Source organism: Gambusia affinis, linkage group LG01 (assembly GCF_019740435.1).
Source record: "Gambusia affinis linkage group LG01, SWU_Gaff_1.0, whole genome shotgun sequence".
Classification (NCBI taxonomy): Eukaryota; Metazoa; Chordata; class Actinopteri; order Cyprinodontiformes; family Poeciliidae; genus Gambusia; species Gambusia affinis.
The window spans coordinates 17,899,456-17,914,409 of record NC_057868.1 but is presented as its reverse complement, the minus strand read 5'-3'; the positions used below and the strand labels follow the sequence as shown (position 1 = coordinate 17,914,409).

Here is a 14,954-nt window from a genome sequence, read left to right as displayed (position 1 = left end):
TGAAGCAAAATTAAATAAATTGTTTTGTAGCTATTATTCAAATTGTAAAAATAAGCAGGAGGAATAATTACTGCCCTATCTGTAGATTGTGTTTTATATTCTTGTTTAAATTAATTTAGATTATATACAGTAAGACTGTATTTAACTAACTGTACCAGAATTTTATTGAAGGTTGTCATGTTATAATTAACATGACAATTCCACGCAGCCATATATCATAAACAAATCATGTCTTCAGACAATAATGTTTGTATCTGTGTAGAAATACCCTGTAGTGGTTGTGTTAATAAATTATCAAACATTAACTCTGACTGGTCACAGAAACTTTCTGATTAGACAGTGATCTATTAAAAATAGTTTGTTTTGGGTTAGAAAAACAGCTCAATATGTTTCAGTAAAGTTTTTTTTCTTATGCAGGTTAAAAATCTGTTTTTCGTGCTGAGTGAAAACAAATGACACAATTTGGTGCCGACTTTCAGAAAACTTTACTTTGCAAAGTGATACTTTTTCTTGAGATAATCACAGTCGATAAAGTCTGAAATAGGATTTTTTTTGTAAAGAAGAAAGTGGATGTTATGCTAACGCTGGACACACGATGACGAGCAGCTTCTAGGAGTCACATTTAATTGCCTTCATGAAGTGTTTTCTTTTTGTCAGGGTTGTTTACCAGCATGTTAATGGTGTTCCTGTATTTGCAGAAGGTTGTTTTTTTTGTTTTGCATTTGTCCTTTTTTGTCATATTACATAAGATTTCTGCTTGATTAGCCTTTGTATTGCCTGTTTGCATGTGCTTGCTCTGAACTGCAGCGTTCATCTCTCAGTGCTGCCGAACAGAGAGAAAACAATCTCTTGTTTATCTCCCCTCTTAGGCGGTATTGTTTCCAGGCTTAGATGTAAATCCTTATTATTGATTGTTAAAAGGAATCATATAAGATGTACTATGACAGATAAAGCCTGCTCCAGTGCAGTCTTAATCCTCATCACTCATAAACCCTCCTGGTCGGACATTGAGTCTTGCAGGAAACATTTCCCTCTTTTAATCACAGTTTCTAACACACACACAACTTTTTCTAATTATTATTTAGTATCATTGTCATTTACTTTGTTTTTTCACAGCAACTTATATTGTCAATATAATTTCTTTGTTAGCCGTTTGTCTGTAATTCTGTTTTTTGATCAGAAAACAGAAATCGCTGAGACTGTTGAGACTTTTAAATCTTTGCTCGAGACATTTTTATTCTTTAGTGTTTGATTCAAACAGTTTGAATTTCTGTCATGATGACAATAATGCAGTACATTTGTGTTTTTGTTTTAACCTTACTGTTAAATATATATATAATTGTTGTTGTTCTTATTGTTGTTATCTTGCTTTATTTAATGGTCAACATTTGTTGTTTTTATGTGCTACATAAATAAATTGATGTTCTATTTTTGTGAAACAGGAACAAACGTAAAGACTAACATGCTGTTGATCTTTACCAACATGTTAGTCCAGAAATCCTAAGGTTGGGTTGGGGCAATTCCAAACATCCAGCATGTCTTCATTAACACAATTGCCTTGTTGGGTTTGAACAGTGTAGCATGAGGCTAAGCAGTAAAATCATTGGTCATTCCTGCAACAGCTGGTTCCTTTTGAGCACTACTTGTGCAAATTTTGCAGCAGGGATGCCAAAGCGTGGTAAATATGGCAGCTCTGTGAATCTCATGCCACAAATTTTGTCAACATGTCATAAAGCAAGTAGTCTGTCCATCACTATCATAGCTCTGTACTAAGGTTCTTATGTTCAACACTGCATAAACCAAACTAGACTTAGAATGATGGATAAATTAAAAAAAAAAACATCTTTTGAGACCAGAGTTTAGTTTTGCAGTTTAAAAAAACAAGTCTTCATTTTAAAATTCTTAAAATACTTTAAAATCATCTGTGGTTTTCAAAACCTACTCACTATTTAGACTACATTTCATCTCAGTTCCCCATCTTTAGATAGCAAATAAACAAAAAATATACAAATATATAATTTTCTTGTGTATATATGTTATTTTGGTGTCAATATTCAATTTACCAATACATTAAAATTATGTTATGTATTTGCATGGTCAATATATAAGTTCAGTCCATTTACCATTTTATCATATACAAGTTGCAAATTTGTCCTTTTCTTTTATGAGGTAGCTTTTCTTAGTCAATTTGATTTGAAAACACACCGATCGTTTTAAAAAGCTACTGTTTCACAAAGTGTAGCCGTGGTTAGCACAGCACCATGAGAGTGGTATCAATCTTCATTTAGCTCAAATATTACCAGCACCCCCTAAAACACTGGATGAAGGTGTTCAGTGAGGTTGAAATCTGCATGGTCTTCAGTAAGGCATTAATAATTTTAGAGTTGTAGTTTCTGGAGAGCTTCGGGAGTATCTGGGTCTTGTTTGCCGCACTGGTGTGGCTCATTTTGAAGCAAGACTTTCCACACTGGTCATATGCCTGGACAACAACGTCAGCTCCTCCACAATGTGCAGAATCAACTTGTTTCAATTAGAACTGAAAAGGTCTGTTAGTTTAGGCAATTTCCGTACTGTCACATGTACATGCCAGTGTCGTATAAATGAAAATCAAAGACAGAAAGCTACTAAGGTCTAATTGAGATTAACAGATCTGGTCAAAGGATGAGTGTCAGTTTTTATGTATTTAATTCTCCTTTTATTTCACATTTCACGTCAGAAAAACATTTCCTAGTTCATTTCATCACCAAATAAAAGACTTATTGAGCAGCGTTTGAGATATGTTCTGTCTGTTGGTGGAGATTGTTCAGCTTCAGGGCCAAGCGAGACCCTACAAATCTTACCGTATTCAACCCCAGTCACCTCATCGGGCTGTGAAATTCTTCTCCCGGACCCGCGGGGGGAGATCATACCCAGTCTGACATGATTTAGAAAAATCTGATGTCCGTGTGGAAAATGAGTGGCGTGTGTGTGTGCTTCAAAATTTTATCTAGTGTTCTAAAAATATTGCTGAGGCCGTTAGAAGGACTTTACTGAAACTGATTGTCTCGCTGAAGGTAAATGAATAAAAGTCAGTAATTGAGTCATGGATGAATTCGAGTCGTGCTAGCTGGGTTCACATCCGGCTCCAGCTGCTGTTGAGTTTTAGGTGCATAGTTTTCTGTGTGTGGTTAGTCTCACTGAAGGAGCTTTGACATGTGTTTAGTTTTTTTTTTTTTACATTTTAAATCAAAAGAGTAAAAATAGAAATCTTAACCTGCTTATCATGAACAAGCAAAAGTGTAACTGCTGTTACATCTCCCCACACACCGTCTGAATTTAGCCATATTAATTCACTAGTTCATTTTTTAAGCTCCTCCCAAAACATTTTATACACACAGAGCACATGGCAATACTGACCCACTGAGACCACAAAGCAGTTTTCACCAGGTTTTCTACCATCACTGTAGGGAAACAGCACAGAACAGTGAGATATAATAAAAACAAGAATATTCAGGGTTTTTTTCCCCCCCTAATAGCGTCTGTACAAACCAGGCTCTAGTTTGACATGAAGCAGTGAAATGACAGATGACACTTATGGCTCCACAACTGGGCAGGGTCTTGTTTCCATCACACAAAAAAATATACTATTTGTTGAGTTTCATTTGCTAAGACTACTAAAAAAAAGTAGTTAAATACAAACAATAATTTCTTGACATAGAAATCGACTACTACTGACTCGTGTACTTGGCTCCACACAGTACAGTGCCATGTGAAAGTATTAATACTTCTAAAATAAGTTTTTGCCTTTTGAGACATTAATACAATGGAATATTAGGGCCAGAATTCTTTCATTTCCTAAAATTTTCAGTTCCTCTATGAGTTTTACACAACCAAAACAGTACAATTAGACATGTTTAGACTGTTTTTTGCACATTTTTAAAAAAAAAAATAGATTAATCTGCTTGCTTGAAAGCCTTTTAAGAAGACACAACCAGTAACAAACACTTTGGGGGGAACCCAGCCCACAGTGGGCAACAACACAACACGTCGGTCACCTCACAACCTCAGTCCACAACACAAACAACTGGAGGGGAAATAAAGGAGCATAAACAAGAACAATTAGGAAATAAATAGTGTATCACATGTCCAGCGTCTATCCAAAGGAAAACGGGAACAGATGGAGACGATATGCAAATATAAGAGAAACATATTTATGCTACCAGTGGGTCTTCCCCGTTACCCAGGAAATGGACAAAATGTTGCCCACACTGGAATTAACAAAATTTAAATCTTCCCCCTATTTAGAAATTGTTTGTCAGAACCTGAGTCTTTGGGCCCTATAGTTGGGAACCAAGGCACAAAACATGCCAACATCAAAAACAAAAATGCCTTTTGGACGAGATGCGTAACCTCTCTGCAGATCGGAGAGGTAAGGACACACAAGGCCACTCTTCTGGGTACAATGGCTGTGTTTCCATTACAAATGTGAGCAAAACCTTGTTGATATTCCAATGATGTCGAAAAGACCCACTTTCCCAACTGTGGTGTTTCCATTATTTAAGAAACACAATTAAAATCATGCCGTGCCATCATCCACCTGTCACTTCCTCTTTTCTGCCAGCAGTAACATCTGGTTGTGTGATGCAAAAAGTGTTTCCACTGCTGTTTTGCAGACTGCACTAATATTGATAGAGTTGAAAAAAACAGATCATCATTCTTATTGAAAAACGTGACCTTCACCAAAATTGCTGTTAGAATTAAACTAACTTATTTTCTTAATTCCAATTTCCACAATTCCTGTGGTCAGTGGAGACAGAGCTAGTTAAAGTCTCACCAATAGCTGCGCAATCAGAAATTTCTGAACTGAATTAACTTAAAGAAAATACGGCAATTTTGAGAAAAGCACTGTTTTACAATGAAAGGTTTTAGTGTTAAGATAAGGTGGTTTCTTTAACCTATTCAGGTGTGATCTTCATTTAATTCATTCTTAGTTAACTGAAACACCACAAAATTGTATGTTTTTGACTTTAACAGAATACTGAAAGTTTTACGCAGCTTGGAAACGCAGCTTGTGAGTAAGATGCTCAAAGTGTGTGAAGTCAGTCGGTAGTGAGGAGGATGGAAAGCCTGTCCAATAAATGCAGGCTTTCATTCATTGCACACGCAATGAATGATTCTGTGATAGACTGGCACAGAATCATTTGTGTTTATAAAATGGCCTCAGGTTCTGCAGATTTATCAAACGTTTCATCATTTTTTACTCTCTGCTGATGTTGTGCACTCATACAACACTCTGATTTGGCTTTCAACATTCCCGTTAGCTTGTGCTAGTATCACTCGCCCCATGGCCCTCTGAAGCAGCACAGCATGTAATTAGCTGCTACCTGCACTGAAGCATCCTGCTCTTTTGTTCTCCATCTCAGCCTGCTGTTAGAAAGGAAAACTCAGCCCCGATGAGCAAACAGCACACGCGTCACATGAGGCAGACCTCAGAGGCATCTTTTCAACTGGAAACTAATTCTAGATTTATAGGACGTCATCTAAGCGGAGCAGCCTGATCCTGACAGGGACAGATCAGCAGAGAGAAAAGGTCTTAAAACATGTATGCTTCCAACACCAGAGAGTTGGCTCTGGCAAACCTCCAGGCCGTCGGATGAGAACTAGAACTAGAGAGACAGAATCCCTGTAACGGAGGGCCGTACGGATCCTGCAGACCTCTCGTGGTGTGTGTAGATTTGCATTCATGCGCCCACGCAGAACCATAAGAACAGCCACATATCCACAAGGTGACACAATGACAGACGCACATAAATTCTGGATGTAGGTACTCTTATGCTCAGTGTGCATGAGCCAAAGCTGCACAGCTTAATGTTTTCTATTTTAAAGCTGTGTGCGGCCTGTGCTGTAAGAGGTATTTTTACACACATTTACCAACTGTAAATAATTCATTTCTTTGGTTTAAAATAAGCCCCTTGAATTGGCTTTGATCATAATGTAGTCCTCCCATGCTGTGATCCCGGGCTTTGATGACCCACCATGTGTGTGTCCTTTCAATAAATCAAAGTACCAGCTTTATACTGTCTGTTTCACATTTCAAATAAGAGAGGGGCTGCTTAGATTGTCCATTAAATTCAGAAAGTAAGCAGCTGGGAACGTTGTTATTGCTTGTCTTCAGATCTAAAACACTAAAATTTCCTTTGTAATTCGCATTAGCAGAAACTTAAAAGATCCAGTTTCCCTTATCTCTACAGAATCAGGTACTCTATTACACACAAACCTCAGATGCCATTCCTGATATGTACAGTAGCATACTTTAAATCTGCTTTTTTGAACCACTGAATTTCCGAAAAGACAGCAGTGGATCCTTCAAGGCCTGTAAATTCGTTGAATCAGATTTACGTGTCCAGCACTTCTTACAGAAGCTCAACTGGATTAAGAGCTGAAGAATCTGGAGGGCAAGTCAGCACCTCAAAACATTCAGTTCATTTTATTTCTATAGCGGCAGATTCACACACTGTACAACCAAAACTGTTGTACCGTAGATTTTCTATCGTCATGTGTTTGTCTTCATCAGCCAATCATTTTAAAATCCTCCTGTGTGATCAAGACATAATTGATCTTCATTGGATTCTTTAAGCTCAGAGGAACGTCTATTATACACAGATTCAAAGGACCATTGGGACAGATTTGTAATATTAAATCTGCCTGTGCAAAACATTACATAAACGTGACCTGGACTGACTGCTGTTCTCCCCATACCCTTTGGCCTAAATCTCTCACACCTAAACTGTTTACGACCTGTTTAACACCAAACAACTCAAGGGTCAGGTTGCAGAACATTTAGTCACTAAAGAGTCACAGTTTACCCAGGTTGAGCCACAGGCTGCCAGCAACGTCACTAAAAATGAAGTGTAATGTTGCACCTTGTCTGTTTGTTAAAGGCAGCTGCTGCCAAACTTTGCCTGCAACTAGTTCAGCTGCCTCAATGTTGCTAATTAATTCATTTAATTTTTTATATGTCGAGGATTATTTTAATGTGACAGGCTCTCAGAGGAAGAGGGAGGCATTGAAATATCAATTAAATCCCACACAGCCCGAGTCTTTATATATGCTGTGTTATTTTACTTCCTAACACTTTTGCTATTTGTGGGTTACCTAATGTAAGTAAATATAAATGTGCAAGGCACAAATCTGCAAATTTAAGAGGTTACACTCTTTTATTTTGGGTGTCCTCTTTTGATTGTAGGCAAACAGTAAGGTGGGTCTGGAGAAAATTAACCATATCGTGAGATGTGCAGGCGAATGTTTGATCTTATGTAGTCCAGATTTGATGTTGTATTCAATACAAACCTGCTATTTTTAAAATGTATCTATCTGAGGTATAATTTGCTTTTATCATGTGTGAACTTCAGAAGGAAGTCACAAGACCACAGAGGAAGTAAAATGAAAACAGTGCCTGGGTCTTAATTAAGTTTGGTTAAATCCATCCATCCATCCATTGTCTGAACACCCTTCGTCTCTAACGGGGTCGGGAGGGTTGCTGGTGCCTATCTCCAGCTGTGTTCCGGGCGAGAGGCGGGGTACACCGTGGGCAGGTCGCCAGTCTGCTGCAGGTTTAGTTAAATCTGTGAAACAAATAGAAGATAAACCTGAATATGTGGTGAAATGGATCAGAATGCATTCATCCAGGCTCCGTTCCCTGTATGGACAGCAGAGTAAAGGATGTATACGTGGTGACTCGCGCCTAACGCGTCCAATTAGGAGCATGGAGTGCAGCGCCAGAAATAACCGGCTTGTCAGCTGGTATTTTATCTGAGCTTTGCAACAGCAGTAGATGTCTGACTCTGTTAGTGAGGTCGGTCACCAAACAGGCAAGAAAAACCTGCGAGCTGGACGAGACGGTGAACAGGGAGAGCGTGTGTTCAACACAAAGACAAAACTCTTTTAACGATGGCCAGAGGCAGCTCTCTCCTTGTGTAATGCATCTAAATGATTTGGAGTCATTTTGCCAAATCATTTGATTTTACTTAATAAATGGAACTCCTTAGAGGGAGATAAGTGGGTGTGGCTCAACTTTCATTTTGTGTTAGACTGTTAAAGTTAAGTATTATCTGTGAATTCTCTTTAAAGCTAGCCAAAATCAGCTTTAATTTCCAAGTGTCTTTGTTCTAACATGCCTCCTAATAACCTGATAATTTCAATTAAACTTTCTCCAGGCAGCAATGAACTGAAACAAATTTCACCTACAGAGCTAAACTGACTCCAACTGTGATGAAAACAGGAGTTTTTACATGTTTTACATGATATTGACTCAGCTTTATAATGCAAATTGCCTTTTTTTTTTTTTTTTTTTTTTGCTCCCCTGAACCAGCAGACAGACTGCTGTTTTATAGTGCATTGGGTGAAAACGGAGAAGCTCCTCACTGACAATTTGAGTGCTTTCTAGAACAATCCTCCCAGTAAGGGAAGTAGAAAGCCTGCTAAAATAATAATGGTGAACATCAGCAGCGACGCATGACTTAATTAACTTATTAGCCAACTTGAATAAAACCACGTGCCTTGATTATTTCTGTGAAATTTTAAAAGCCTTTCACTTAACCTTCACTGATACAATTAAACAGTTATTCTAACTCTGCTTCATGTACAAACATAAAAAATTTACCACTAACTCAACCTAAAAGCCAAGACCATGAGTTGCGCTAAACCTAAGGAATTTAAACAGAAACATTACATCTGCTAACGCTTAAGCACTGCACCAACACTGTGTGTCTCTTTCCTGCTTGACATTGTGTTACCAAACACCTAAATGCTTCAGAAAGGAAAAATGCTAATATGCTTTTGACTTGAAGAGGCTGACTGCTACTTTTACTCTTAATTCCTAAGACAGCATCAATGATCCACTACGTTTTGCTTGTATCGGTTGGACCCCTGAAATACAAGCATTTTATTTGGCAATCCCAGCAGGAGGACTTGTAGAAATGCCTTGAAACAATAAAAACTTCAAGAGTTTAAAAAAAAAAAAATCATAGATTAAAATAGCGTCCTAACTTCAACATATTGTACGATTTTGTCTTTGTGTCAGTGTATTCTTAGTAAACTCTGGTATGATTACCTTAAAACATCCACATCCATCATCTCACTGACATCAAGCTGACATATGTAATAAAGTGAACTGTCAACGTTAAAGAGAAAATACCCCATCATGTGACAGAAAGCTGATTTCCCAGGATGCTTCAGTGCAGCAGGTAGCTCTACATTCACTCCCCCAAGCCAAATCATCCCTGCACTGCAATGTGAGTGTTGGTTGGAGTTCTGTGATTGATTGGTGTGGTGTAGAGATGGAGAGATGTGAGGCGAAGCAAAGTGCTGACAAGCTTACCCACAATCACTGTTTCCTCAATCAAGGAAAGTGTGATTGCGCGCAAGATGGGGCCCCTGTGGGAACAAAGTGGATATTTTTTCTGACTGGCAGGCCTTTGACTCGCTTGTGGTGTGAAGGCATGTAAGGAAGCATCGTCGTTGATGCCGTTGTAGAGATTGTTAGCAGCGTTTGCGTTCACACTTACAACACTCTAACAGAACAAAGAACCACAACAGACATCCACACTCTCTGAATGCCACCATCTACAACTCAACCAAGTGCTGCCTCTGAGGTTCTAGAAAAGAGTCGGAGTGAGCTGTTGCCATGAAAGCAGAGCACAGCGCTGCTGCTAAGAAAAGTTTCAGATATGGCCCTATGTTCCTTTGAGTATCCAGAAAAGTACCCTGCTTTTATTCTGAAAAATGCTCAACAGTTCAAAGCCGGGTTGTTTCTTCAGAAACCGGGTCTGTGTCGGTTTGTTGTTTGGCTCAATTTTCTCTCGCTCAGTTTCCTGTCTTTGCCAGTCACAGCAATCTGCTTCACGGTCCGGCTCTGAAAACACTTCTTCAATGCCAAAACAAATTGTTGACATCCCAGTGTTTAAGTGGAATCAATTGTTGCCGATCAAAGTAAGAAAGCATCCGAGTGCGATCCAACTCCTACATGTTCTAGAGTGAAGAAGATATTGGTGCCGGTTTACATTAATTTCAGGGGGTTTTGTGCCTGCATCACACTGTTTCCTGTAAGCAGAGGGCTTCCACAGCGTTACTGGGTCCCTGGGCAACTCCTCCAATCACAAAGAGGATGCTGGTCGTCTGCAGCAGAGCAGAAGAGCATCGTGCAGTGGGCATGGGGGCCACATACTCCCAGCGCCGCTTCACTGGGTTGTAGCTCTCCACTGAGCCCAAGGGCGATGGCTCATTACCTGCAAAACAAAGAATAAAAAGGCCAAATTAATGCCAGTTATGTTGTAAAGTCTAAAATAAGCCTCAATCCGGTCAGTGAGTGAAAGAACCTGAGGTATAGGCCTGCTGCAGCGTGACATCGTGCGCAGGATCCCACTTCAGTTGAGCTTTATACCACAACAGACATCCACAGCCATTTACACTGAGCTGGTTTTCAGGGAATCCGTGACATTTTTGTTGTGATCCAGCTGCTCGCTTACACGACTCTTGGGATCATTTTGAAATCAGGCAGGATTTTGGCTAATAAGTCTTTGAAATCAGGAGTAATGCACACTATGCATTACTCTGCCTTTTAGCAAACAAAACCCTCAGAAATGTAAATAAAATAGTTTATTCACCATGTTTTAAAGACACAGCAGCCATATTGGATTTTGAGATTTGGAGAAAAAACACAATTTGTTCTTTGAATTCTGACTTTAGGATGCCTTCCCATTGATTGTTTTTACTTAAAACTTGAGGATTTCTTCCATTTGAATTTCCATTAGATTTATTTATTTCATTCACTCAATAATAATTATGAACAGTTCATGTAATATCTAAAAGAAATCAAGAATGAACAGGAGCAGAAAGAAGCATAAACTCATTCACATGAAAAGAAAATTTATTCAGTCAGACTAATCGTAGTTATCCATGCAGGTAGCAATGCTTCAAAGTCCCGCAACAAAATTAATTTGTATTCATCAGCCGCCTCATCAGCAGCTTCTAAAAGCTTAACTGACACACTTCTCCTGAGGGACAAGAGCGACACGATCAGGAAGGAACTTAGCTCTGTCACAGGAGCCCTGAAAGCTGATAAGGCATCCATGACCTGCCACCCAATTCCACAGTCAGCTTCTTTTGTAGTAACACACACACTCATCCAGTCACACACTAACAGAGTATGAGGTGCCGCTGCAGGTCTGATGGCAGGAAATATTACACAGCAAACTGCAAAGGCACAAACTCTTACCAAGTAATTTTGGTCTAGTTTATATATCTGAATTAAGGTAAAACTAACAAGATTTAGTTTAATTTCAAGTGTGCTAAGATATCTGAACTAGAAACTAAACCAAAAATACCTGGTAAAACTTTGTGGTTTTGCATTGTAGATAGTCAGAGCTCAGTGTAAAGACAATAAAATCTCACATTTAGACAAATCAAAAATCCCACGTTTCATCTTTTGGTATGTTTGGTTTGTAATCATATTTTAACACATAAGTGTCAATTTTCAGTTTGAACTGAGACACATTTAAATTCACTTATAAGTTAGAAAAATGAATCTACAATGACTCTTCACCCACCGTACAATGCACTTTTGTTGTTTTTTCTTTATTTTGCATTAATTTTAAACACCAATGAAACAAAAAGGTTGTGAGTTCTAGCTCTAAACCTGCACCTTATGAATTTTGCCACTAGATATTTTTAACCTTAAAAAAACAAGGTTATTCCAGGATCCTGGAGAAAAGCCAAACTTTTGTCTCCTAAGAGAAAAGGAGCCAACCAACGTTGGTGCAAGGAGCGAAAAACAGAGAAGAGCAGACATATAACTGACAGCAAAGGTTTTTCTTTGATACATTTGGAAAACACAGCCTGGCTCAGTGACATTGCTGCTGTTGTAGCCAAATACTCTACCTGTCTAGCTCTGCATTGAGTGGGCAGGTCAAACCTATGTCACTTATTTTCCACCTGCTCTCACCTACAGAGCTCTCAGTTTGTTGAGGTTTTGAGGTTAGGCTGGACTATGTTTGTTTGTCCTCAAGGGAGGTTAGTCATGTGATATTTGTTCATTGCAGATTTGCTAAATATGCCAATTTTGATATAGTCGAAAAAACAACTGATAATAGAGCAGTAACTTTTGATCAAAAAACGTGTTTTTTCAAAGGTGCTTTTTTTAATCAATCAAATTTATTTTCACAACTCCAATTTGCATAATTTTATGGCCGATGGAAATGCAGCTGTAGAGCCTGGGACCAAAAACTGCAGCAGCCCTTCAGAGATCCGTAACGGAAATGACTAAACGGGAAATCTAATTGTATCAAAAGGAGGATCTTATCAGTATTAGCATGTTGGTCATAATAATACAGCAGCTTTTGAAAAGTGTATATTCTTACACTGGGTGGGAATAAGATCCTGAGAAAATTCACAAATGTTCAGTATTTAGATGTTTTTAGTATTTATTGTCTTTAAAATGTCTGTTCTGACCTTCTCCTTCTTTCCCCCTCTCCTTCCTCTCTCACATTAGTAGCAATGCGCTCTGTTATTATACATCAGGCAGACCTAAGTTGTTGCTGTTTCCATGGAGACCCACATCACAGCAAGTCCCCAAATAACGGATCCCGGTTATTGTGTGTGCATGTGTCTGTCACAGACTAAGATAATCATGTTGGAAGAACAAGGCGGTGGTGGCGGAGCGGCCTTTTCAAAGTGATCCGGCCTGTTCAGCCATCATCTCCTTTATCATGAACACACTCTCTCTGGACAACACACACACAAAGAAACACCTTGCCACAGGATGCTCAAAGGCTTTTCATCACTGCTTTGATTCTCGACCCACAGACGTCATGTCACTTCACCCATCCTTTCTCCTTCTTTTGACCTTTATTCTCCATCTTCTTTACTGCTGTTTACATCACTATCTCATTTTCATGTCCTTCCCATTGTTTACTTACAGCTTTGCTGTGCTTCTGTTTTTAACTCTTGTCTTTAACTTTGCAATTCTTAACCCATTTTCTCAGTCAGCTTGATTTCCTGCAATTATTCTATTTTTTTCTAAACCCTCCTCCTCCTTCCTGTTCTTTGCCTTTACTTTTTCTGCTTTGCACGTCTCACACAATTGTCTTTTTTTTGTCTGTCACCTCACCAACATTCAGCCACTGTTGCATTGTTCTCTCTCCTTTTATTGCGTTCTCTGCCTTTTCTGAGAATAAAGTTAGACTTTCTACTCACTTGTGGATCCCCACAATATAACCAAGCTCCATCTAAACACTGTTGAGTTAAAAAATATACAATGTTTTTTGACTCAGTTTCTAGAGGTAATTTTTATCTTTATTGTTTCTCTTTTCATCACTGCTCCTTCTTTCTTCTACTCTAGATTATCGAAGCAGATATCACCACAGACAGACAGGTGCATTCCTGTCCATTAAATGAAGGAGATGGAAGCAACTTCTATCTATTTTCTATAGGTTGTTGATATCTTTTCTCAGACAAACAAAATAGATACTTTATGTTATTGTTTAATTAGATGGATCCATTGACATTTTTCATGTTTGTCATTTTTGCATGATGTTGATGCAAATGGTTTAAAAGTTTCCACATTGTATATGGGGGAAGTTTCAAATTGCTTGAAATGGTTTACATCTTTTTCAAACTAGATGAACATGTCGGTGTCTCTTCTGTATTTTATTTTATTTTTTTTTGCTATGGACTACTGTTGCTGTTTGATTTCTAGTCTGAGTTATTTTTTACGATGTTTTAGGCTCTACCAGCCTGTATTGTACAGAAAATAGACAGGAAACAGGGAAAGAGAGAAGGGGAAGACATGCAGCTAATGTCCAAAGACCATGTACAGAACCCAGGAGAACTACGTCAAAGACTATTGCCTCTTAACATTGTGCGCACATTCTCCCAAATGAGTCACCTGACTGTGGTAAGAGTTCATCTTGTGGAAGGTGGGTTACCAGTTTGATCCCCCGCTCCGTCTGTCTCCATCGTTTTCTTGGGCAACACACTCCTTAGGCTGGGAAGGCAGCTGGTGGTGGTCAGAGGGCCCAGTGTCACCCAAACAAGGTCACAATTGTCTGTCAAAATTCAGTAGCCTACCAGTGAATGGATGTGTGAATGACTGAATGTAGTTAGACTAGATAAAGCACTTTTTAAGTACAGGACTTTTACCATTACCATTTAACAAAACCATTAGTGGACTCCACTAAGGACTGACGAATCGCACAATCATGTCTGGTATTCTAAGAGAATCTGCAGGAAAATGTCTGACTGCACTGTTCCTCTGTTATTACAGTGAAGTGCTCTGTGATGTTGAGGTCAGGAGTTTGTGTAAGCCAGTCAACTTCATCCTGACCAGATTTGCTCATTTGTCTTTGCTTTGTGCATTGGTACAGAAAGGACCACTCCCAAAATGTACTGGTGTACTGAAGAATTAAGAGTTGCTTTCGAGGTGCATTGATATAATAATCTTAAATGGTCATGAATGGAAGTCCCTAAAATCCAGCTGTGTGTGAGGGGAGTTAGGCCTTTCGTACAGTATTATCCAGCTTTCATCTCAACAAATAGATTTGATTCTAAATCAACTGTGTTCTCCACATTCACCGCCTGTCATGTCTTATGACGTCTTATGTTATAACCAGCTTTGACATGGTGAATTTTACACTATCATGCAGGAATAACACAGAAGCATGCTGAAGTTAACTTCTGATACAGATTATGTCAACATCTTAGAAACAGAGAGATAGATTTGGTTGTCTTGGTGACAAGAACAAGTTAACATATTTCTGCCTCTTTTGTCAGCTTGTTCACAATGCAGGTTTCTGTTAATATTCCAATATAATAGACTTCAGATGGCATAAAAAGGAAAAGTTTGGGTGGTAATAATAATGATGAAAGAAATGAGATAAATAAAGTTTATCAGATAAAAATAATGAGTAAGCCCTGACTGT

At 38.7% G+C, this 14,954-nt stretch overlaps 1 protein-coding gene across 1 annotated transcript in view; it reads right to left on the bottom strand.

The window, feature by feature from the left end:
* Positions 1–2,107: 2,107 nt before the first annotated feature.
* Positions 2,108–14,954, bottom strand: part of LOC122829404 (kelch domain-containing protein 8B-like) — a 147,158-nt gene continuing 134,311 nt past the window's right edge. Inside the window, exon 6 of the mRNA XM_044113937.1 lies at positions 2,108–10,265. Coding sequence (XP_043969872.1) covers positions 10,069–10,265 — 197 coding nt within the window. The 3' untranslated portion in view covers positions 2,108–10,068. The remainder of the gene's footprint in view (positions 10,266–14,954) is intronic.